Source organism: Gracilinanus agilis, chromosome 1 (assembly GCF_016433145.1).
Source record: "Gracilinanus agilis isolate LMUSP501 chromosome 1, AgileGrace, whole genome shotgun sequence".
In the NCBI taxonomy this organism is placed as follows: Eukaryota; Metazoa; Chordata; class Mammalia; order Didelphimorphia; family Didelphidae; genus Gracilinanus; species Gracilinanus agilis.
Genome location: NC_058130.1, coordinates 673,093,778 through 673,119,534, shown reverse-complemented (window position 1 = coordinate 673,119,534; position 25,757 = coordinate 673,093,778). Strand labels below are relative to the sequence as shown.

Below are 25,757 nucleotides of genomic sequence, written 5' to 3'. Positions count from 1 at the left end.
CCACAAGGCCTCCTCCAAGACAAGAGGCCTCTTTGGAGGCTAGTGCCTCCGAAAAGCCAAAGAAAGGGGAATGTAAGAGGGAAAACTAGATATTTAAGGTATGGTCGCCAGGAATCGGATTAACTCGATTCCAAATTAAAATATACCCAAGTCAGGATGACTTTTATGGAAGTTTATTTACAATTAGGAAGGTCGAAGGTAGGGAAATTGAGAGAAACTCTGGCCTGGACCAGAGGTCCAGACCAGGTAAGAATTTAGAGGCCCCAGCAAAGGAGCACAGAGGTTAATTAAACAAGGCTTCTAGCCGCAAGGCCTGTTACAATTAGAGGGGCAAGAGAGGCCTCCTTGAGGGTAGAGTCTCCAGAAATGCCAAGGGAGGAGAAAGGAAGTCAGCCTAACTTGCCCACCTGACAATTCAGAGGTAAGGTGTCTGAGGTCTCGCCAGAGATCCTTCTACACCAAGTTCAAAGCACCAACTGCCTCCACAAGAAGTTACCATCATATTTAAAAGATAGCATCTTTCGTCACTTCCTGCATCCACCTTCAATTTCAAGTGGACAAATGGCAGCCTCAACACTGTTTTGGACTGCCCAAAGGGCAGTCCTTTGTTCTTGATTTGTTACTTATTGTCACCTGTGGGTAACTGATCTTCCCCTCCCCACTAAGTTGGGTGAGGTGACATTATTTCTAATGGCTAGAGTCTAACAAAATGAATGAGGATGAGCTAATTCCATTTACACAGGAATCAGCCTTTCACTCACCCAATCTAAAGGGAAGCAGTCTGAGGTCTCAAACCTGAGCTTCTCCAAGGCCAAGTTCAAAGGGCAAAATCCCCCTCACAGGAAGTTACCATCATATTTAAAAGATAGTTCTTTGTGTCACCTCCTAGGTCCACCCTCCAAATCTACAGGAACAAATGACAGCCTCAACCTTGTTTTGGACTGCCCAGGAAGAAGTCAATTTTTTTTTAATTTGTCACTCACTAGCACATGTGGGTCATAGACCTCCCCCCTGGACACTTAATTCTAAGTTGGGTGGGGTGTACATATTCCTGGTGGCTAAAGTCTAAAGAATGAACAGGGGTGAGCCAATTCCATCTTCACACCTGCAATTTATCAGAATCTATGGCAGTGGCTTTCTACTCTGTTGAATTAAAATTTCTGGTCCCTGTGTAAGGTATTTTCTCTTTTGTTTTCTATTGTGAATATGACAGTGCTGCTCGATCTTCTGCTGACTCAAATATGGACGATATCTGTAAACTGCTTCGTAGCACAGGCTATTCTAGCCAACCAGGAGCCAAAAGACCACCCAACTATCCAGAGAGTTACTTTGGCAGAGTACCCATTAGTGAAACTTTTGTCAGCATGGTTATTGGGAGATTAAGATCTGATGATATTTATAACCAGGTAGGGATTGAATTCATTTTAAATTAGATATTTTTAAAAACTGTACACTAAAATAGTTTTTCCTTTTTTTTTCAAACTAGATACAAAAGCTATGTTTCTAATTTTGGGTTTTGCAAAGTTAATACATTTCGAGCAGAGTTAAGATTGAGTAAATTATTTTATTGTATCTCCAATTGTTTAAATAAATGAACTAGATCTTGAGCTTATTTTTGTTCCAGAGTTCTTTATTGTAATGGCATTTGACTTACACAGCTTTACTTTCCAGTGAAATATTGATGGACTTGGGAAAATGAGCACATTAGTTAAGCTCCATATTTGAATTATCACTGAAACTGATTTGCTTAGATATGAGATTGGGGACATTTTTCATTTTCCTAAATGATTCTCTCATCTTTATCCACAAAAACTCTTTCCTTCTCTTCCCCTCCAAAGAGTTAAAAATAATTTAAATAGCCATAGAATGTTATTTTAATGAAAAATTTTTAAATATAGACTAAATGGTATAAGACTACATGTCACTATACCATCAAAAATCAACCAAGTGCCATCATTGAAATAAAAAGTAATTTGATTGTATTCTCTTCAAATGCAAATTAATTTTTGCAAATTAATAAGAATGCTGTGAAATATACATCTTATCTTCTTTATACCTAGACTCATCATTAGAAAGAAATCACTGAAGGCTTTTTTATAAAGCATTATAGAGGATAAAATTCTAAAACCAACATAGCATGGAAGTTCCCCACCCCTGGAGACCTTCAAGCAGAGGTATCCGATCCATTGGTTGTAGGAGGGGATTCATGCTTCATCTATTTGTTGGATGACTTTCAGGGTCCTTTGCAACTCAGTGTTATATTAGTCTAGGAAGATACATTAGTGCAATATTCAGAAGTCACCCTTTGAGTCATATGCATTGTTATTTATTTTTCCTTTAAAAATGTTGTCCCAGATTTGAGAACCAACTAATTGGATCAAGTTTATGGTATCTTAAAAACAAGTTATTTTTTTTTTCTACTTACAAACTTGACAGATAATATAGTGTTGTGTTGGAATTTTTTTTTTTTAATATTCATTGTCTGTTTCCTCCACATTCTCTGAATTTTCCACTGGCTTCCCAGGGTGTTGAAGACAATAAATATTAGACTTCATCATTCCATGGTCTGTACTATTCTGTATTTTCCCTAGCTGTGACAAGCAGTTTCTATAGACTACCACTGTGAATATTAAGAATCAAGAAAGAAACCTGTTCTTATGCTAGTATTTTCAACAACCTACTAGTATAAAGTCAGATACCCTACCAGTTCATTTTCTTCCCATCCTATGCCCAGCTTTATCCACTGCCCACTACAGAGGATGGTTTTTTGTGTGCTTCATTCTTGTCCACTCTTTTAGCTCTGACATTGCCTTTTTCCCTTGTCTTGCTTTAAACCTCCCCCCACATTATCCCTCTCCTTGCCTTCTCCCTAAAAATGATGAAGCACAACAGTATAAAAAATGAAAGCTATACTTATCCTTTTAGTCATTGTTACTTGGGCCAATATTCTCCTTTGTAGATGATAAGAATGGTAGAGAGAAGTGGGGGTTGGGGGTGTTGGCGTTGGTTCTACTACCACTCAATAGTCTGTGGGTCTTATAGTTCTTAACTTTGTGACTCCAGTAAGAGGCTCCACTGCCATTATACCAAACACTGATTTAGAGCAAGTGGTGGGTATCTACTGTTTGGTATGTACATAACAGAAAATATCCTGAAATTAAAGCATTGGGGTTCTCCTCTTTGTTCTAGGTTTCAGCATATCCATTGCCAGAACATCGAAGCACAGCCCTTGCAAATCAAGCTGCTATGCTATATGTGATCCTCTATTTTGAACCATCTATTCTTCATACTCATCAAGCAAAAATGAGAGAAATAGTGGATAAATATTTTCCAGATAACTGGGTATATATCCTTATTGTACATTAACTTAATACTAGAATTTATGTTAACAAAAATGCTTTTTTTTTCTCATCAAAAAGAAGGCTGACTTTTAAAAAGAAGGTGGGCCAGTCACCTAGTAAGAGTAATGAATTAGAGTTCAACGTATCAGACCCTGGGCCCCATTGGTGCTCTCACTGTGTTAATGGATCTAGAAGCAGGCTTCCAGCATGTTAGATAGACCTCCTGGGGAGGAGGAACAGACATGAATGAGTTCAGTGTCTGCCATTACAGGGAGTATCCATCCAAGACTTTTAGTCTTAGGGAATTGTTCAGAGAAAGGTCATGATTTGACCAGAGCCACATATCTGGTCATTGTCATAAGTAGGTTTTGAATACAAGCCCCACTAACTCCAAATTTGGGACTCTAGCGAGCACTAAATAGCATACTGCCTCCCTTATTTAATAGTTTTCTTTTTTGTTGAGTTTTACTTTTAAAAAGTCATGGTATTCCTTTTTTTTTAACCTTGCCTTCTGTCTTAGAATTGATGCCAGGTATCATTTCCAAGACAGAAGAGCAGAAAGGACTAGACAATGGGGGTTAAGTGACTTACTCAAGATCACGCAGCTTAGCCATATTTGAACCCAAGACCTCCCAGCTCTAGCCCTGGCTCTCTTATCTACTGAGCCACCTAGCTGCCCCTAGTATCCTTTTTTTTTTTTTTTTTTTAACCCTTACTTTCTGTCTTAATAACAATTCTAAGAAAGAAGGGCAAAGGCTAGGCAACCAAGGTTTAAGTGACTTGCCCAAAATCACACAGCTATGAAGTATCTGAGGCCAGATTTAAATCCAGGTTCTAGGGCTGGGTCTTTATCCACTGAGCCACCTGGCTACCTAAAAAGTCATGGTATTCTTCAGTTAAGAGTTGATATTACTTTAGGAGAACATTTGAATTTTTAAAAACTCACTTGAAAATCTATCATTTTATGTTTTAAATTTGATCGGAGAAAAAATAGTATTTGTGAACCACTTCCCATGTACATAATACTATATTCAGTATTACCAAGGGTTGACAAGATATAGAGCAGATTTGGCTCCTATCCCTAGGAAACTTCCAGCGTTTCCCTTCACTCAACCCTTTATTTTGCTTAGAAGTGACCTAAATGAGCATGCTCATTGATATTCTTAAGAACAACAACTTGTTGAGAGTTAATGGACAGACACAATGGCCCTTCTTAGAGGAGCTAGAATTGAGTGATGAAGAGAAAGACACTTTTCTGACTGGACACCATAGAAATTAAATTTGGACTATAGCACTAAATTCAGATATTAAAAGGAAGGGTTAGTTCTTTGGGAATTCAAGCTTCATGAAAGTAGGTTCTCCCTCCTTTCTCTGTTTTCTCTTATTTGACTTTCTAGAAGAGTTTCTTACTCAGATAAGAGTAGTTTAGTTGGCTCCTCCATTTAAACACAATCCTCTTTTTGGTGCACTTCTCCCCAAACATTAGCACTGTATCTTTTCCATTCCAGAGTCCTGATAATATGGAATTGTACTTTAACCTTACCATACCTATATTTAAAATTAGAATTGAGTGGATTAAAAACTCCCTCTTGTTTCTACTACAATTGTTAATTCCTTGAGTGATTGGCCACATCTTAAACAACTTTGTAGTCTCCTTAGTAGACTATACTGAAGTTATAATTAAATATTTTTAATTATAAAGATATTTATTTTAAATATTTATTAAATTAGTGAATATTTACTATTTTAGGTGATCAGCATTTACATGGGAATTACAGTCAATCTTGCAGATGCTTGGGAACCTTACAAAGCTGCAAAAACTGCTTTGAATAACACATTGGATCTTTCAAACATTAAAGAGCAGGTATGTCTTGTTAATCAAAGAAAGATTATTTGTAACCATTTGCAAGGCAAGCATAAACTGTGGATTTTCTGTTGAATTTGACACAATTCTGTACTAGCATTTCAGGAAAATAACAATTTAATGATAAATTTGTTACAAGAAAATTTCATGAAATATTAACAAAATGCTACAATAACATGGCATAATTAAAGTAGCACAATATAATTAGAAAACAGGCATATACCCTTTAAGAAGACATTATAAAAGCTAATACTTATATTAGCACTTGAACATTTCCAAAGCCCTTTATGTATATCATCTCTTCTTATCATAACAGCTCTGATAGGTAGGTACTACTGTTATTCCCATTTTACAAATGAGAAAACTGAAACAGATTAAGTGACTTCCCCCACCATGATCATATAGCTAGGAAAACCTGACTTGATGACTCAAATTTCCTAGTCCATGTGCCACCTGACTGTCTAAACAATAGTCCAAATGACATAACCTAGTAAGGAACCATAACCCCAAATGACTTAGTTTGCTTTGTTTACCCATCTTTCTTTTCTTAGGCAGAATTGACTCTTAATGAACTAGCTGAAATAAGTTATGTTTAGCTAAGTTTCATGTTGGTAAAGTGAAAGATAGTAGCCTTAAGAAATAGTTTCTACCACTGCAACTCCATCTGTGATTCAGAATGTTTCCAGGAATGTAGATGGGTAAATGGGCTTAAGAAAATGGACTCCCCAAAATACAAAGAGTTTACTTTATTTTCATAAGGCTTTATTCTGTTTCTCTGATAAGAATACATAGGAGGATGAAATAAAAACCTGGATGAAGGAGAATAAGAAGCCTTTCTGTGATTTGGGGATAGTACAGCTAGCTTTTACCTAGCTTAGTCCTCATTCTGACAGTCTGGATTTTAAAGTCTTTTTAAAGTTTTTTTTCTGTTCCACAAAGAATACTTTTTTATGTGCTCCCCTTACCCCCCAGTAAAAGGGTCTAGCCTGTTTTGTTTAGATAAATTATACTTAATTATTAATGTGGGGTAAGCTAGATGGCACAGTGGATAGAGTGCCAGACCTGGAGTTGGGAGGACTCAGAATTCAAATAAAGTTTCAGACACTTCCTAGCTGTGTGATCCTGGGCAAATCATTTAACCCAAGTTACCTAGCCCTTACCATTCTCCTGTCTTAGAATTAATACTTGTAACTTCAGAATCCCAAGTGGAGGTGCAAGCCAACGAACCCCACAATGCCAGGGCAGTTAAGGTCAGTTGGAATGAGGGTATATAAAGGGGTACCCCAAACTGAGACACTCACTCATTCTGGGATCAGGGTGCTGGGAGGAAAGAGGGTGGTAGAAACTACCTACTTAGGCCTAGCAAACCTCTGACCAGAAGAGCTTAGTGTTATCTAACCCTTTACCCTTACCTCACTGGCCCTGATTCAATACTGTTACAGAAAGATCCTACTAGCAGTTATCAGAAATAGATCTGAGAAGGGGGCAGCTGGGTAGCTCAGTGGATTGAGAGCCAGGCCTAGAGACAGGAGGTCCTAGGTTCTATCCAGCCTCAGACACTTCCCAGCTGTGTGACCCTGGGCAAGTCACTTGACCCCCATTGCCTACCCTTACCAATCTTCCACCTATAAGTCAATACACAGAAGTTACGGGTTTAAAATTAAAAAAGAAAAAAAAAAGAAATAGATCTGAGGCAATAGACCTTCAATCAACCCCATCTATGATCCATCTTGAATTTATTCATAGTTTTGTATAGTGGAAAAGAAATAGCTTTAGTGGAGGATAGGGAAAGAAGATTTCTGTTGGGGCTTCTGCACTGCTTTGAGAGAAGCCATCTTTTGATCACCACAGATTGTTAGAAAGTTTTGTCCTATCCCTCTCACCTCTCATATTCCCTTTACCCTCTTCCCCTCTAGTCATTAAAGGATTGTTTTAACTAAGTCAGTTAGTGTGGGAATCCTTTGAACAAGACATCTGTGATAAAAATCTACTTACCTTAGAGACATCCTCCATTATCCTGTTCCAGCAGCAGTTGGGAATCTCAGGGATCAGCTGTGAAGGCACTTTGAACATATCAACTATCCTTGATTGGGGGATTACATTCAATAACTAGAGACCTCAATTTCTTGTGGGAATACACTTTTGTGATATCAAGTCTAGCTTGTGGAGAAGTTTTAGTCAGGTAATACAAGAAGCCATTGGCCCACTTTCTCTTCAGTTAAGATCAGCTGACAGACCTCTATACTGGCAGGGGAGGAGAGTGGAGTTCTAACTGCATTACTACCCATCCTCCGCGGCTTGAGTTTTCCCTGCCAGCATCCTGAATCTTGCTTCTTACAATTTGGCAGAGCCAGCTACGGCTTCTGAATCTTACCAACAGATTATAACAGAATAACCATTTTGAGAAGCAAAACAGGAAGATAGATTATTATCTAGGAAGAATAATTTTCATCATTGTGAGCAGTACTCTTCTGCTCTATAGCTTGTGGTTGGGAGCTTACAATTTATGAGTAGTATTAATACCCCAATACATGCTGGAACTTTTAAAAAATATATGATGTACATGAGTGGCTGAAGATTACCATTGGATAGGTTGTGGCCTTCATACCAACCTATGGGGCAGTTTTGTTATCACTGCTCCAAGGTTACTGGGCTCTTAGGAAACTGATAAGACATATATTTGGCAAGAGTGATGATCTACACAGATAATAGAGGCACTGAAACAACAAATCAAGGAACTAATCGAGATAGACAAATAAGAGAGGGCAAGGAAATTGATGCAAAGACCATTTTGTAACTAGAATTAATTGAGGGAACAAGTTAGAACAAGGCCACAGATAAGAATGAGAACAACAACAAAGAAAAGCCACAGGGGGCTGAGGCAGCAGTTACTATTTTGCCTATATGTGACCGAACAGTGGTCCAGCCCAATTCTGGGATCTTACACGTCAAGGAGTACAAACCTTTCTCTAGTGGGGACTTGGACATCCTGGAAAAAAAGGTTCCCACAATTCTATCTCGACTCCCACAAGGCAATCAAAGAATTTAGGACAATTCGCCTTTATGACCCCCACTTTTCATGACCTGGAGATTCTTTTGTCAGAGCTTTTTACCCCCAGTGAGAAGGCCAAGTTTATAGCTGAGACCAGGAGTAATCCCAACCTAGCCTCCTGGCCTCAGCAATATGAGGATTTAGAACTTTTGTTATATTGAACCTCTGGGAGCTTGAAGTTCATTCAATGATTGACAGATAAGTCAGTTGGATAGAATGTTCCCAGAGAGGCATGCGAGAGTCAGGAGGGGCAGTTGTGAACCCTGAGCAGAAGTTCTGGGTCTTTTACCTGTGCTGAGGCTAGAGATAGGTGGATCTTGGTCTTGGAGTGAGAGGGTGCAAACATCTCTCTGCAAGCTCTTCCTGTCCTTGATATACCGTTATCAACCTATACTTGACCACCACCTTGGTGTCTACTGCCCCTAGATATTAGGAGTTTCATCATCTAGTTATCTAGGCTTCCCAGGGCCCGGGAGGGATCCGGCAAGTGGGCAGGAGACGAAGAAGAGGGTGGAAAGGGTGGATATATCTCAACTGTTAAGGCTAAGATCTACAGAAGAAGAAGCTGAAGATTTCCCAGCAGTTTACCTACTCTGGTTTAGCCCTGGCCAGGCTGAACCAGAGGGAAGCTAACATTGATTCTTCATTTGCCAACAGTAAGAGTTTCATTAGTAACAGTTAAAGTAGAGTCTCCTATACCTCAGTCCTTTACCCTTATCCTTCTTGTTAAATGTATAAAGTTTAAAGTACCTTCCTAAATTGGTTTCCAAAGCTCATTTGGGAAGGGAGTCAACACAGTCAGAATATCAACATTATCCCAGCTGAAGAGCCCAAATCAATATATCAATTAACCCCAGGTGGGTCCTGAAGGGATAAACCTCTTTGACCTGAAGGATCCTGCCTGGGCAACTGTTATAAAGGAGAAGTGCCATCTTATCCTCTCTGTACATCATTTCTACTACCTCAAATAGATACAGGTGACCTCCTTTAAATATAACACTTTCCTCCCATGGCAACATGGCTTTCCTTTGTCATTGCCTTGAAAATATCATGGAAGCTGTGAAAATCATGCTAAAATGCCTAATAGCTGGGGACTTTTCGAGAAACTAAGTCAGGGAGAGAATGAACACCTGAATACTTTCCTCAGTAGGCTCATGGAAGCTGGAGGGAATAGGCTTTCAGAATATGAGTGAGTATAACATCCAGAACATTAGGAGGCAATTTATAAAGGGAAGTGTGGTCTCTATCCAGACATACTTCCGGCTGCATTGTCCTGGGTAGGAATCCCTGTCTGTTGAAGATCTGAGGAAGACAGCTTCCTGTGTGCATGAATTCCATGATAAAGAGCCCAAAGTAATGAAGACCTCTGATAAGGAAAAAGATTATTATTGCTGACTTGAAGAAACAGCTCAAGAAAGCAGAAAGAAATGGAAGAAATCAAGAATTTGGCACTGCATACACAAAATCAGAGAAACCAAAGCCAACCGAGACAATCATACAACAGTGTAAAGAAGTGTTTCTTGTGTCAGAAACTTGGCCATATTGTGAAAGATTGTTGTTTTAAGTAACAAATTAACTTTAACAACCATAATTATAACAACAAGAGGAATACCTATTATATAATTCCCGCCTCAACAATAGTAACAACAGCAATAGATATAATAATAATACTGGAAAATCAAGGTGCTGTGACCACACTTGCTCCAATTCAAGTAGTTCTCCAAGTTTGTCTACAATGGAGAAATTTGTAGCCCAAGGAGAAAGACCTTGCACTAATTTGTGAACCAAGGAAGCCGTATTGACAATTGAAACAAGAGAAAAGGGTTTGGCAGTGAAAAGGCAGAAATAGCAAAAAAAGCTGAGCTGGAAAATGCATTAATAAGTTATGGGCTTGCTGAAACAAGATATGATTATAGGGAAAAGATTGAAGAAGAATTGCAAGTGGAGAAAGATGTTATAGAAATAAGGAATAGAATCTATGGGATAGAGAACTGTGATTTAAAAGCAGAAAGGAGAAATACCCTTGTACCTACATAAAACCTTGATTTGAACCTGAGGGAATTAGCACTGATTAATCATGATAACATTGAAAAGAACAAACCATTAAAAACATCAAATGCTAATATTCAACCTTTAGCACCATTAAATACATCTGTTCCAAACTTGCTGAGACATGAAACATCAATGACTATTAGAAAAGTGGATCATTTGAATCAATCATTAGGAAAGCAATGCAAAGCAGCAGAAGAAATGACCTTAGCTGGGTGTTTTAAATAGGATCTCATAAAGAAAGACTGTCAGCAACAAAGAAGAACCTGTACAAACCATTGAGAAGGAAAAGAGTGAAATCCTCAAAAACAGACACAGGCTACTCTCTTACAGAGTTAGATGCTGAAAGGGAATGTAAATAGGCAAGCTACTGCAAGAACAATAGGACTCTGAAAAGAAATCTAACAGCCAAAGAGTTCCTACCACAATCAACTTTGCAGGGAGATTTAAATCATAAGCTGTCACATCTTCAAGCTTGAGTCACTTCAGAGAGGACTGCATCTGGAGAAAGCTTAAAGGACATGCATATGGAGGAATCCAATATGAAAGAAACTGTCAGTGCTATAGAAGGAGACCCAGTAACAGAAATAGGAAGATAACATAAGTCCAACACAGTAACTCGTTTCCTATACAAAATGCAGGTGGCATTATGTTTCCTTCTACTGACATCAGGTCTATGAGTCATGCACAAGACATAGACCTGGACTCACAGGATTGGGATGTGATCAGTGACCAGCTGTACATTCCCAATGCAGACAAGGAATTTCCTCCAATGCAAGCTTATCCTGAGTCTAGCCTTGTAAACATCAAGTAAAGTGTGCTCAGGAAAGCTCAATGCACTTTACCTTGCTCATGGTCTACAACAGATGAGTTACAAAATAATAGCAATAAGCCCATAAGCAGCTTCACTGAACCAAGCTGCAAAACAAAAACAGAAACACTGCAAATCCAAGCAACAATCAGTTGTAAAGGGGATACATTCTATTGCAACCAAAGGGTCCTGAGCCAGAACAAACAAAAGCCCAAGAGTAACATGAGTAGGACTTAGGCTATATTGACACCGAGGTACCACTGATACCTGTCGATCAAACTGCCAAAGACAAAGAGCCCTTGGTCATGGTACAAATTGGAGATCAAATTTACCCAGCCCTTATTGACACGGGTGCCACCAGATCTGTGCTGAAATCAGTACCAGAGTAATGCACCATAATGGGGTCTGTAAGAGTAAAAGGGGCCACCGGACAAATAGAGACAGTGCCAAAACTAAGCTCAGAGATGGTCAAAATCAGTCCCCTTACTCTAGAACACACATTCTTACTGATACTCTGATGTCCATCAAATCTTTTGGGGTGCGATGTTTTGTGTAAACTCGGCAACAATTCAATGCAATCAATCAGGCCAAATCTTTCTACATCTGCCCAAGCAGCCTCTCAAGCATCATCCATTGCTTTTCCTGCGGCAATTGGAGGATAATGAGAAGGAACATCATAAAGGAAGTATTTTTTAGATCCCCAAGGACATTCCCAACAAAGTCTGGGCAAAACACTCAACGGATGTAGGAATTTTGAAGTCTGCAACACTGGTCAGGATTGAAGTGAAAGAGGACGCTCCACCTAAGATCCCTCAATACAAATTAAGCAAAGAGGCCACAGAGGATATCAGACCAATCATAAAGAGCCTATTGGTGCAAGGAATTCTGGTCCACACTATTTCTGACTTTAATACACCTATAATACCTAACAAGAAGCCTAGAAAAGATGCAAATGGCAACACACAGTGGTGATTTTTGTTCAGGATTTGAGGGGTGTTAACAACTTTGTCAAGAAAGGCCATGCAGTAGTGATATTATTGCAGAGATCCCCAGTAATGCAGTGTGGTTTACTGAAATTGATCTCTGTAGTGCTTATTTCAGTGTGCCCCTGCATGAAGACAGACAAAAGATTTTTGCGTTCACTTGGGAAGGAAAGCAAATCTGTTAGAAAAGACTCCCACAGTGATTTTCAGAAAGCATAAATATCTTCTGCCAAATCCTTAAGAGAGACCTTGAATCCATCAACTTCACTGAGAGCAAGATGGTTCACTATGTGGATGAAATTTTGCTTATGTCACCAAATGTCCATGTGTGTCCGAAAGACAGTAAAATTCTGCTACAAGAACTATGCAAGAGAGGGTACAAGGTCTCAAAAGCAAAGTGGCACTAGGTTATACAAAAAGTAGAATATCTGGGCTTTATATTGGGGGGGGGGGGACACAAAAAAGATTTCCCAGAAGAGGGTAGCTGATATACAGAAGCTGAGCATGCTTAAAACCAAGAAGCAGCTCCATGCAATCTTAGGAGCGACAGGGTACTGTAGGCATTAGATACCTGGTTTTAGTCTGATATCTAAACCACTAACAGACTTAACCAGGAACACAGTCCCTGAAGCCTTGAAACTCACAGGATCACAAGCATGCAATAGAGAAACTGAAGACAGCTATACTAATAGCACCTGCCCTTAAAATTCCCAACTGTGCAAAACCATTCTATCTGTTTTTGCATGAGGACAAGGGAATCACTTCTGCAGTTTTAATGCAGACTCTGGGAGATCAATTTAGACGCATCACGTATTATATAGTTCGCAGTTAGATGTTGTTGCCAGAGGCATGTCCCCATGCTTGAGAAGAATTGCAGCTGTTGCCCTAATGATCAGGAAATCATCTACTCTAGTACTGGGATGCAGGCTCATGGTGTATTCACCACACCATATAGAATTCAACTTGCAAGCTTTTACATCTCAGCGGTTATCCCAGTATGAAGTTGTGTTGCTAGGCAATGAACATATAACTTTTCACCATTGCAAAAAGATCCACCTAGCAACACTCATGCCTGATCTACCATTACAAGGGGAACCCTTACACAACTGCAATGACACACTGGAAATAGTGGAAAAGACTAGGGAGGATCTAACAGACATCCCCCTAATTGGAGCAGACTTGACTCTATTTACTGATGGTTCCTCCTATGTGGTAGATGGGGAAAGATTCTCAAGTACAGCTGTTGTGACTCAAGACATGACATTGTGGTACACAGCCCTACTGAAGTTGATGAGTGCACAAGGTGCCAAGATCCTGAACCTCACCAGAGAACTCCAGATTGGCAAAAATAAAAGAATCAGTGTGTATACTGATTCAGAATACGCCTTCAATGTGATCCATGCTACAGATCAAATCTGGAAACATCGAGGCTTCATTACCTCTAGTGGGAAGCAAATCGCTTACGGGGAAATTATAAACCAACTCCTAGAAGCTGTCCAATTGCCCAGATAGGTTGTTGTGATGCACTGCAGAAGTCATCAGAGTGGGGAGGATTGTGTAAAATTAGGGAACCACAGGGCCGACATTACAGCCAAATATGGAACTAGGCTTGGTCCTATCCATGTTCTAAACTTCCTCTTGGTGAATGAGACATATCTTAAACAAACCTACTCTGCAAAAGAAGTGGAAAATTGGAAGAAACATCTAGGGGCCAGACTAGTGAGAGGCATCTGGTTCTCAGCTTCAGGCAAACCCATCCTGCCAGAAGCACTGTTCTATTCCCTATGCAATGTAATCCATGAGAAAGGACACTATGGAACCCAAGCCTTGATTGATAGCATAAGATGACACAGGACAGCCAGAGGCATTTCAATCTATGTCATAAGAGTGTGCCAAAAGTGTTAGATCTGCCTGCGATTTAATCAGGATATGACCCAAATTAAAGGGCTCAGTGGGAGTCAGCTAACCCACACCCCAATTGAATGCTTGCAGATCGACTGTATAAGCATCCCAAAATGCCAAGGGTTCAAGTATGCCCTCGTCATTATCAGTTGGCTGACAAGATGGCCTGAGGTGTACCCAGCAAAAAAGAACAATGCCACATTTGTGGTAAAGGCCCTACTAAAAGAGATCATCCTAAGATTTTCCATTCCATCAAAAATTGACTGGGATCATGGTTCACACTTTGTTAATATTGTTCTGCAGGAAGTTTATAAAACCTTGGGAATAAAGGGAATTTATCACAGCATCTATCATCTGGAGACCTCAGGGCAGGTTGAGAGATTTAACAGGCAAATAAAAACACTAATTGGAAAATTTGCTCAGAAAGTCAACTGAAATGGGTACATACTCTCTCAATTGGCCTGTTTTATCTGAGAAGCCAGCCCAGCAGTGACACACACCTATCACCACTTGAGCTCTTGTATGGTCTCCCCCTCCCCCCATGGCATGGTGCAACTCAAAAAACAGCTCATTTGTCCATGCTAGGAGCTGAATGCAAACTGTTTCAGTACATAAAGGCTTTGCAGGAAAGACTCGGATTAGTTACACAAATTGGGTCTTTTACACCAAAGAGTTACATTGGATTTTAACCTACACAACCTAAAACCAGGAGACATGGTATGTATCAGAAACTTTACCAGGAAATCCATTGTTGACCCCAAATGGATTGGACCTTATCAAATCTTGCTGACAACCCCTACAAGTATAAAGGTGAAGAACAGAGATCCATGGTTTCACATCAAACACGTGAAACCAGCAAAAGGAACTATAACCGAAGAACACCCAAAGATAATAACTGAATTAGACCAACAACAAACAATAATAGATACACAAGCAGATACACAAGATGCAGGAACAACAGGTGATGACAATTGAATTAACAGAAATCATTTACAAAATCTAAAAATCAGTGCAACTCAAAAAATAATTATACAATACAATCAACACAACTACAGCTACACAATCACAACTGATCCAGAATAAGAAGGTGACAAGATTTCAGTCAAGTATAAGACAACAAACAAGATGTGTTTCCAGAAACAGATGAAAGCCCAAAGAATAGAAAAATCAACACACTGCAAAGACCATCACCAGGAAAAGACATCTACAAAAAACTGTGTACTTTATAATACAATTGCAAGAAGAGGACTAGGGGAACAGATTATGTAAGGTTGTTGTGTCGAATTACACTATGCACAAATAAAATACCACATGATAGGTTTTCATGCCACACTACACAGATGAACAAAATGAGAAGTGTGATTTTTCCAGTGGTGACAAAAACACCTAGCAACAAAGGGTAAGTATATGCATGCATCAGAATATGATAGATACATAACACAGAACTGATGCTTAACATGGACCTCGTGTAGATTAATGAGAGTTTGAAAGTCACATGTAAATATTGCATGTATACATGTGTAAATAGTTGCAGAATATCATATGATCGTAACCATATCAAGAAAACCATTGATTTTCTTGATTTAGCTAACATCACTATGACTCTTGCTTGTAAAAAGTTTCATAATGTAAATATCTGTGAATAATATAATGTAGAAATGTACGTAATTATTACTAACAGAATAGGCTTGAGATTACTAATAGCTTAGGGACAGATGGAGATAGGGAAGTTGAAATTGAGAGTCAGATTAGGGAAAGAAACAATATGTATAATATAGGCATAAGTAACCATACATAGGGAATTAAAACACTAACACAAATAGGATAAGAAGTACTAATTCAATTAACACTTTAGATTAGTTAATTTAATTGAGTAGTAGTTTTGTTTTAAGATTATTCTGCTTTTATTGCAGTACTATAGAACACTTTGGTTGCTTTGTTTGATATAAATAAATGGATAAATAAATAATAAAGTCTTAACTTAGATTTATTGCTGTTTTGCAAAGTTAGATATTGTTAGTTGGAAAAGTTTATTGTTGCACACTTGTGTTAACATTTTTTCATGTATTGTCATACCTGTATTGCTTGTAAAATCATACCCTTCCCTGAAAATAAGTTTCCTTACCCTTCTTAGATCATAGGTAGTTAGAATTAGCTAGGGTATAGAATAAGTGGTAGATTTTTTATGTTGGGGGAAATAGAAGACATAGACTTAGTTGCATAGGATAAATTAGGACAATGTAAGCAAGATGCCAGCAGAATTTCTAGTTGAAATTCTGTGCATATGAAACTGGGATTATTGTAACCTCAGAATCCCAAGTGGAGTTGCAAGCCAACGAACCCCACAATGCCAGGGCAGTTAAGGTCAGTTGGAATGAGGGTATATAAAGGGGTACTCCAAGCTAAGACACTCACTCATTCTGGGATCGGGGTGCTGGGAGGAAAGAAGGTGGTAGAAACTACCTACTTAGGCCTAGCAAACCTCTGACCAGAAGAGCTTAGTGTTATCTAACCCTTTACCCTTACCTCACTGGCCCTGATTCATACTGTTACAGAAAGATCCTACTAGCAGTTATCAGAAACAGATCTGAGGCAATAGACCTTTGATCAACCCCATCTATAATCCATCTTGAATTTATTCATAGTTTTGTATAGTGGAAAAGAAATAGCTTTAGTGGAGGATAGGGAAAGAAGATTTCTGTTGGGGCTTCTGCACTGCTTTGAGAGAAGCCATCTTTTGATCACCACAGATTGTTAGAAAGTTTTGTCCTATCCCTCTCACCTCTCATATTCCCTTTACCCTCTTCCCCTCTAGTCATTAAAGGATTGTTTTAACTAAGTCAGTTAGTGTGGGAATCCTTTGAACAAGACATCTGTGATAAAAATCTACTTACCTTAGAGACATCCTCCATTATCCTGTTCCAGCAGCAGTTGGGAATCTCAGGGATCAGCTGTGAAGGCACTTTGAACATATCAACTATCCTTGATTGGGGGATTACATTCAGTAACTAGAGACCTCAATTTCTTGTGGGAATACACTTTTGTGATATCAAGTCTAGCTTGTGGAGAAGTTTTAGTCAGGTAATACAAGAAGCCATTGGCCCACTTTCTCTTCAGTTAAGATCAGCTGACAGACCTCTATACTGGCAGGGGAGGGGAGTGGAGTTCTAACTGCATTACTACCCATCCCCCGCAGCTTGAGTTTTCCCTGCCAGCAGCCTGAGTCTTGCTCCTTACATATTATTAATAGGAATTTCTTAATCTCCCACTGTTTCTTTAGGAGACAGTATCTGACAGGTTGGGAGTTTTGTAAAATCTCCTTCATTCTCTTTAAGTAGCAGAGCAGATAGCTCAGATAGCTCTCATTCTCAGCCACTTTAAGAGAACAATTATAAAAGGGAGAAAAAATTCAGTTAAGCTTTCTGGCTTCAGAGAGATCAGGGCGGCTTCAGGGTTTCTCTTTGAAGAGAGTCTGACAGTTACTTCTGGCAGTTTGTTTCCAGATACTGTGTTGGAGAAGTTAAAGACTTATTAATTAAAGTTCATCAATTAGTTAAGATAATTAGGGAATTTAATATAAGTTAGAGTAAACCAAATTTAGGCCAGCTTTGCGAGCAAGAAGATCCTGCCAAGAAAGGCAGGTAGAATTAGGGTTTATTAGAAATTTTAATATAGGATTTAGATTTTAAGATAAAGTATAAGGATTAATAGATTTAATCTCCTATTTTCTACCTCCTATTTCCTATCCTTACTTCTCCTCTATAATAAATAAGGACCCTGATTTACCAAACAGCTCTCTGCAACATCATTGACCTCCATCAATAATATTTACCCATAATAGCTTTGCTATAAATATTAGCTATAACAGCTATTACCTATGATAGTATCAAATCTGAGACAGAAGATAAGGGTTTTTTTTTTAAAATAGTAATAATAACAAATGTACGAAGTCATTTGGTTTCTGCCATAGATTCTGAAGAAAGTGAAGTTCATTATTATATGTGCCCTGAGTATTAATTTTAATTACCAATATGCCTTTCCAAATTTACATATTCTGCTTTGTGACATTTTAAATTGATTGTTTAGTGCCTGCTGTGGAAATATCATTTGACAATCTCAAACCAACTGGAAAACACTAATAATATTTTAAAATTTATTTTGCTTCTCCCTCTGGATAAAGAAAGTAAACCAGATGCCAGTCTATTCTTTCTCTAAATCAGAGCCATTTCTGTTGTCAAGTAATATCTGACCCATTTTTATTGTCCACTATAATCTTCTGTATATAGTAGTTTTCACCTTTTAGCTATTTTTGCTTTGCACTTCAAGGTAAACAGTAATGAATAGCTGGCAATACCAAACTACATTCTTGACCTTTCCTCATAAGCCCCTAAAACACCTTTAATCATTATGTATATATTATTCAATTTGTGCAGTAATGGCAGCTATTTGCCATATAATTCGCAGTCATCTGATTTCTACACGTTAAATTACTCTTCCTGTTGAACTAATTCAAATTTTTTATCCTTAAAGACAAGCAGATATGCCAGTGTCAGTGAGCGGGTACATTCCCAAGTTCAGCAGTTTCTAAAAGAAGGTTACTTGAGAGAAGAATTAGTCCTGGATAACATCCCAAGACTGCTGAATTGCCTGAGAGATTGCAATGTCACTATCCGGTGGTTGATGCTTCATACTGCAGATTCAGGTAACATCCATAATTTATAGCCTCTCATAAGATACTTCATGTTTAAAAAGGACAGAGTTTTGTTCTGCCTCATAAGTTGTAGCAGTCCAATAGAGATCCCTTGACTAAAAGCCAGATTCCAAAAGAGGATGAATTGGAGCCAGAAAGCCTGTATGTTTGAGTTCCAGCTCTAGCTGGGTGACTGAGCAAAGAGCTTTCTTAAGTCTTGGTTGATCAAGAAAACCTTTACAGAAGAGGTGAATTTTTTAGTTGGTCTTTAAAAAATGGATAGTTTTTGAATAGTCAAGAGAGGATGTGAACCCATATTCTGAGAGGGGGAATTATGTCACCAAAGGTAGGAACGTCAAAGGAATGGTTGGATAATGGTGATAAGACTAGTTTATTTGGAAAAGAAGATTCATTTAGGAGATAGATTGGGGCTACATCTTGGGGGACTTTAAATGTCTGATAGAGTTTTTACTACTTCTCATAGAGAGGAAGTATAGTATAGTAGCCAGTGCACTAGACCTCAAGGTAGCAAGGCCTGTGTCCAACTCCTTCCTCAGACATTTATTTATTGGATGTATGACCATAGGCAAGTTAACTTAGCCTCCATATCTGTAAAATGAGTGCTATATAGGCTGGGTATAATTTAGTCTGGTTTCAGTTCAGGATTTAAATGAAATTAAATCTTTGTAGATTAGCACTGACAGAAAGCACCTATTCACATGAGATTTTGTATAGCACTCTTTACCATTGCAAAAAAATGGAAGCAAAACATCCATCCGTCAGTTGTGGAATGGCTGATCAAGTTGTAGTAAATGAATATGATGAATTATATTACGTAAAATTCTGCCACCTTTTGAGGCAACTCATGTCATCTGTACACAAGAGGAATGGGATATCTTGGGGTAATGAGTTCCCTCTCAACAGAACTCTTCCAACAAAGGGAAGACAACTACTTATCTAAGATAGTATAGTGAGTATTTCTTTCAAGTAAGGATTGACCTGGAAGGCTGATGTGGCCCTTTCTGTCTCTGTGTTGATTGTGTTATTTCAGGTTTACTCAAGACCATAGCTCTAGAGCTAGAAAGGACCCTAGAGGCCATCTAGTCCAGCCTCTTCATTTTTGCAGATGAGGAGCTGAGTCCAAAAGAGTTCAAGGAAGTGACTTCTTTAGGGTTACCATCTATTCAGTGTCTGAGACAGGATATAAAGTCCATTTTCCTTGCATTCCCTCCACTATACAAGTCTATGTAGAAGGATCCACCTTCTTATCTAAATAAAAAAGGAACATTTGCTTACATCCTATCTTCTCTAATATACTTTCCAATCACTTTAAAAATTTTTTTTCCTGAACACCAAGATCCCAACTTTTTTGTCATTGTGGTTGTTGACCAATTTAGTTAAATCAATCTATCCTGCTACTCCCTCAAAAAATTAAACCTTCTCCCTCTTAGAAAGTCTTTGAAAATTTCCAGAGATGGTTTTGCAAACTCCTTCTTTATTCTTTGAGCTATTTATAGCATTAATCCAATTTTTTTTTATCAATTTCATTGGCTCTCTTGTTTGGAATTGGGTATTTTGGGGTTTTTTAAATACACATCCAGATGAAATTCAAAATTTTTCTTGCATAAGATCAGTTTTCAGCCTAAAACTCCTATTTTAGGTTTGTGGTTATTTTTGAAATCTCAAATCCTTAGGCTTATAAACTATCCTGAATGCCTACTCTCCTTTGGTTATAAAATTCACTCTGGTTTTCCCAGTGGTTTGGCTTCACTTTCATGTTCTATATCATTGTGCCAGATAACAGTGCTAATGTTTAGAAGCCATGGAACTTTTAAAATTATATCCATACCAGAGATGGCTTTTACTAACCAAAGTTCTATGATATTGTCTTCAAGCCACACAGTATCGCATTTTTGTGCCTAAGAACTTCCTGAATCCATTGTGCAAGATTATAAATGAATTCCCTGCTTTGTTAAGTCATGGGACCTAACATGGTTATTTACCATGTCTTCCTGATGTTTTGATCACCATGCTGGTGGTTGTACATATTGCATTGTAGAAAGCTCAGATGTGCTTCCCTTACCTAGCTATCATCCATTCTGTGATGAAACAAACACAACCTACAATAATGGTGAACTTCAAAGACTAGCACAGTGATTCCCAAAGTGGGTGCTACCGCCCCCTGATGGGTGCTGCAACAATCTGGCAGGGAGGGTGATGGCCACAGGTGCATTTATCTTTTCTATTAATTGCTTTTAAAATTTTTTAAAAATTAATTTCCAGGGGGCTAAGTAATATTTTTTCTGGAAAGGGGGGGTAGGCCAAAAAAGTTTGGGAACCACTGGACTAGCAAATAGTTTCACTCTGCCTCAAATGTTGCTGTATTTTAGTAGGACTACCTTGGATCCAGGATGTTCTCTGAGGTTTTGAGACATTAACTGTAAAAACCAGTCTATATAGAAATTGTTGGAGCAGAGGAAAACTGTTAAACATTATCCAAACTTGTAAGGCTGTTTTCTTACAAAAAGCCAATTTCTTGGTTTGCTATGGAGAATACAATAGTCTTTTCGTGTGAATAGATGGCTTACATTCTCTCTAAACTATTTAAAGGCCCTTCTAAGTCCTTTGATCTCTGAAAGAAGCAGGGCTCAAATCTCCACATCTCTTACCTCCTAGACCAGGGGTCAGCAACATATGGCTCGTTCTGCAGGAGCCATAAAGTCAATTTTTTTCAGGCGCTGTTACAGGAGCGCACTGTGAGCACTGTACGGCTCTCACGAAATTACATTTTAAAAAATGTGACGTTTATGGCTCTCACGGCCAAAAAGGTTGCCGACCCCTGATCTAGACCATCATTCTTTCAAGCATACTATGCTGCCTCCTTCAAGCCTAATGAATTCCCCACTTACAAAGCACTCTTTTCTCATAACCAGATATTTTTATCCATTGGCTCCAGTGGCACTCTTCTGTGAACACTGCTGGAGATTTGGTGTTTTACTAGAAATCTTTAGTTTTCTGTAACAATGAATCTTTTTTTTTTTTAGCATTACCCCTTCCTATTTCAAGTCATTTTCTTATCTCCTTGCATTTTCCACACTTAACGTTTTGACATGAATTTCATTGTAGGTTAACTGCTGTAAAACATCTCATGGTATAGTGAAGAGAATAACATTGACTGGGAATCAAATGACTATGGCTCTCTGGTTCTTCCACTAAGTAGCTGTGTGATTGTTGCAGAATTCAGCTCTGATGATTTATACTTAATATTTGGAGGTCATGAAAAATCAGACTGGTAGAGCTAAAGAGATTGTAGAGCTTGTCTGACTCAATTCATTCATCTTTTTTTTTTAAATCCTTAACATTCTATTTTAGAATGGATACTAAGTATCACTTCTAAGGCAGAAGAGAGGAAACAGATAGGAAATTTGAGTTTAAGGGAGTAAGGCCAGGGTCATGCAGCTAGAAAGTATCTGAGGTCAGATTTGAGCCCAAGTCTTCTTGACTGCAGGCCTAACTCTCTATCTACTGTGCTACCTAGCTGCCCCCAACTCATTCCTTTTAAGGTAGAGGAGAAGAGAAGTCCAAGGTCAGACAACTAGCCCCACCAGCAACCAAGCCTTATTCCAGTACTTCTTTTCATTATGTCATGCTGCCTCATGTAATGAACAATTTATCTCTTAAGTCACATTTTAGGATTCTTTCCTATAAACAATTCTTTGATTCAGAGTGCAGGTTTTTTCTGCTTTAGTTTAAAAAGGTAAGTCTTCCCTGACCTGAGTATCCTATTTTCTTCCTGACCCTTTGCCTCACTTTCTTAAATTTTGATATTGGTTTTGTCTTGTCCCAGTGCCTTTTTGAGCACAGTTAAATGCTTAGTGAATATTATGGCACACTTGCCATTGGGGGCTGCTTTCCTTCCCCTCTCCACTGTGCCTAATGACATTTCTATCATCACCTGCCCCTCTGCCTAGCAGGCTAATGGGAGCGCTTCCTCCCTCCCGGCTAGGCCAAGGGGGAGGCTCACATGCAGTGTGTAGGTCCAGTTTGGGCACTTGGTCTCTAAAAGGTTTGCTATCAGTTCCCTATATCCTCAGAATATTATTGCTTGGAGTCTGTAACTATTAGGGATCCTGGAATGGCCTTCAAGTTCCCTTTAATTTTTGAGATGTGTGTGTGTGTGTGTGTGTGTGTGTGTGTGTGTGTGTAAGGACAATCACTGACTTGGAAAGGATGCATCCCATCATGGGGAAAGAAAGAAGGGAGAGTGGAGTCTGATTTGAAATTTAAAAGAGCAAATTCTAAAGCACAAGCTGAGTCAGTATCTCAGTTTATCCAAAGGGCCAAAATCCTAAATAGATCAAATAGATGGATGGATAAAAAAAGAGTATAGTAAATGCACTTATCACTTACTATATTTAAGGCACCTTACTAAGCACTAGTGACACAAATATAAACAAATAAGGCAGTCTGTACCCTAAAGTAGTTTATATTCGAATGGAAGACAAAAAATACAGGGAATAGAAAGGTGGGGATCAGGGATGAAATCTACCTATATGGGAGAATGAGGAAACTTCTGGAGAGTTTCCATGTAAGAATGAAGTAAAGCATGACTGAGGTCCTTCCTAAAATGGTTTTCCAGGTAATAGTAATGAGGAGAGGAAGGCCCCAGGAGGTTGAGATGAATATGAAACCAGAAGAAGAAAAAGATTGAGGTCAGAAAGGTTGTCTAAAATGTTTCAGAAGTGGGCAGCTGGGTGGCTCAATGGATTGAGAGCCAGGCCTAGAGACAGAAGGTCCTAGGTTCAAATCTCACCTCAAATACTTCCTAGCTGTATGACCCTGGACAAGTCACTTAACTACCATTGCCTGGCCCTTACCACTCTTCTGCCTTGGAACCTTACATTATTGATTCCAAGATGGAAGGTAAGGGTTTTAAAAATAAATAGATTAAATTAAATGTTTCAGAAGCCTGAATGCAGGCAATGTTAAAAATTATCTAGCTCAACCTATACTCCCTACAGCTTTGGCTTTCCATGGCACCAACATATATTCTCCGCCCTTATCCTATACTAACACTTCATTGTGGTCCAGAGCCAGATCTGAGGTCCCAGACCTTCCTGATCCAGCTGCTCCAGCCTGTCTGTGCCTCAGAAACTTTCCTTCTCCCTACAGCTACTCAACTATGTTTGACAACAGACCACCCCTTATTCTAATTTGTTCAGGATTGGGTTTTTTGTTTTGTTTTAAAACTAAAGCTTGAAACTACCACACCAATGCAACTATCAACAATTTGGAAATAGGTCTTGATCAATGACACATGTTAAAACAGTAGAAATGCATATCAGCCATGGGGGGGGGGGGGGGGTGAAGGGGAAAGTAAGAGCATAAGTCATGTAACCATGTTAACTATTCTAAAAAAATATTAATAAATGTAAAAAAAAAAAAAACTAAAGCTTGAAAGAGTTTAGTGGAACTGCGCTTGGGAGAGGATGTTCCTTCCTGTTTCCCTGGAGAGTGTGAGAAGACAACGGTCTCTCACAATCACTTCTTTTTAAGTGCATCAAGATAGGGGCTGAGATGACCTAGATTTTCAAGTCATTATTTGTGCCTTCTGTTTCTGATGTCCACTTGGAAAGCCTTGGAATATTTTAGCAGGTTACTGAAAGGTACTGCCAGGATGGTGACCTGAGGTCAAATGGTCATAATTTCCACTATATGTCCTTCAGGAAGATTAGCACTCAAATTTAGAGCTGGAATAGCCCTAGAAGTCATCTTACAGATGGGAAAATAGGCTCAGAAATGTTAAGTGACTTACCCCAAGTGACACAGGTAGTCATAGCTAAGACTGTATTTCTAGTGAAGTCTTTCACTCCAAAACCATTACTAGGTATTATTTCTTCTATTCAGCCATCTCTGTTCCTCCTATTTGAAAATATGTAATCACACTTTGTATCTCTCTTTTGTTTTTATAACATTCAACCTTATATCATACTTATTTGTATGTGCGACCAATAAATTGTTCATGCTTAAGTTGTTTCTGATGTATTCCATATCTTTCATTTTTAATATTTCAAGTATTTTTTGTTTTCACCAATTTTGATCATTATACCATGTCTTCAAGAGGAATTGGAGACTCATTGAGGGCTAGACAATAGAAAGAGTGAGAAAGGAAGAGTTATAAGAGAGGAAGCTTTTTAATTATAGAACAGAGACCCCAGAGAGTACAGTAGATTTATAGTGGAGCTTTGGGGAGGGAGTTGAGGGATGAGGAAGAAAATAGCAGGGCTTATGGTAGAGGAAGAGGTGGTGTTCTTTAGTTAAGGGTTCAGTATCACTGGAATAGGGAGAATAAGGAGCAGGGGTACTATTTTAACTACCAAGGGATGAGTTCAGGCTGATATCAGTAGATGAGGAGAGGGGTCTCCTGAGAAAGATAAGTTATTAGAAGGTTGAAGTTCAACTGCTGACATCCAGAAGGCAACCTAGATAGCAACGGCCTTAAAGATCATATCTTATGGGAGCAAGATGAAGAAATTTAGGTTATTTAGCGTGGCACCTAGATGCTTTAGGAGGGCCACAATAGCCAGCTATCTTTGGGTATTTGAGGAGCTATCACTCATACAAGGTAATAGACTTATTCTGTAGAGGCAGATTTAAGTATAATACAAGGAAAACATTCCCAAAAAATTAGAACTTTCTAGAGAAATGGAATGAGCTGCCTCAGGTAATTATGGGTCCCCCTTACTGAAGGTCTCCTAGCAAAGGCTACATTACCACTTGTTGGGGAAACTATTAAAAGAGGAGATTATTCAGACAAACCATGTCAGATTAGTCTTTGTATTCACAGTGGTAAACATACAGCAGATGATTAATAAATGCTTGTTGATAAATTGCTTGAATTAAATTGCCTCTGAGGTCCCTTTCAACTCTAAGATTTTATGATCCTTTCATTTCATTTGTAATGTATGATTGTTTTTTCTAGTAGTCAGGAAGAGGCATGCTCAAATTTGTTGAATCAGGAAATAATCTTTTAAATTGAAGATAATGAGAGGGAGGTATGCTTGA

At 38.7% G+C, this 25,757-nt stretch overlaps 1 protein-coding gene across 1 annotated transcript in view; it reads left to right on the top strand.

The window, feature by feature from the left end:
* Positions 1 to 25,757, top strand: part of WASHC5 (WASH complex subunit 5) — a 92,548-nt gene that overhangs the window by 9,294 nt on the left and 57,497 nt on the right. Inside the window, exons 5-8 of the mRNA XM_044669141.1 lie at positions 1,214 to 1,406; positions 3,190 to 3,342; positions 5,092 to 5,205; positions 18,533 to 18,704. Coding sequence (XP_044525076.1) covers positions 1,214 to 1,406; positions 3,190 to 3,342; positions 5,092 to 5,205; positions 18,533 to 18,704 — 632 coding nt within the window. The remainder of the gene's footprint in view (positions 1 to 1,213; positions 1,407 to 3,189; positions 3,343 to 5,091; positions 5,206 to 18,532; positions 18,705 to 25,757) is intronic.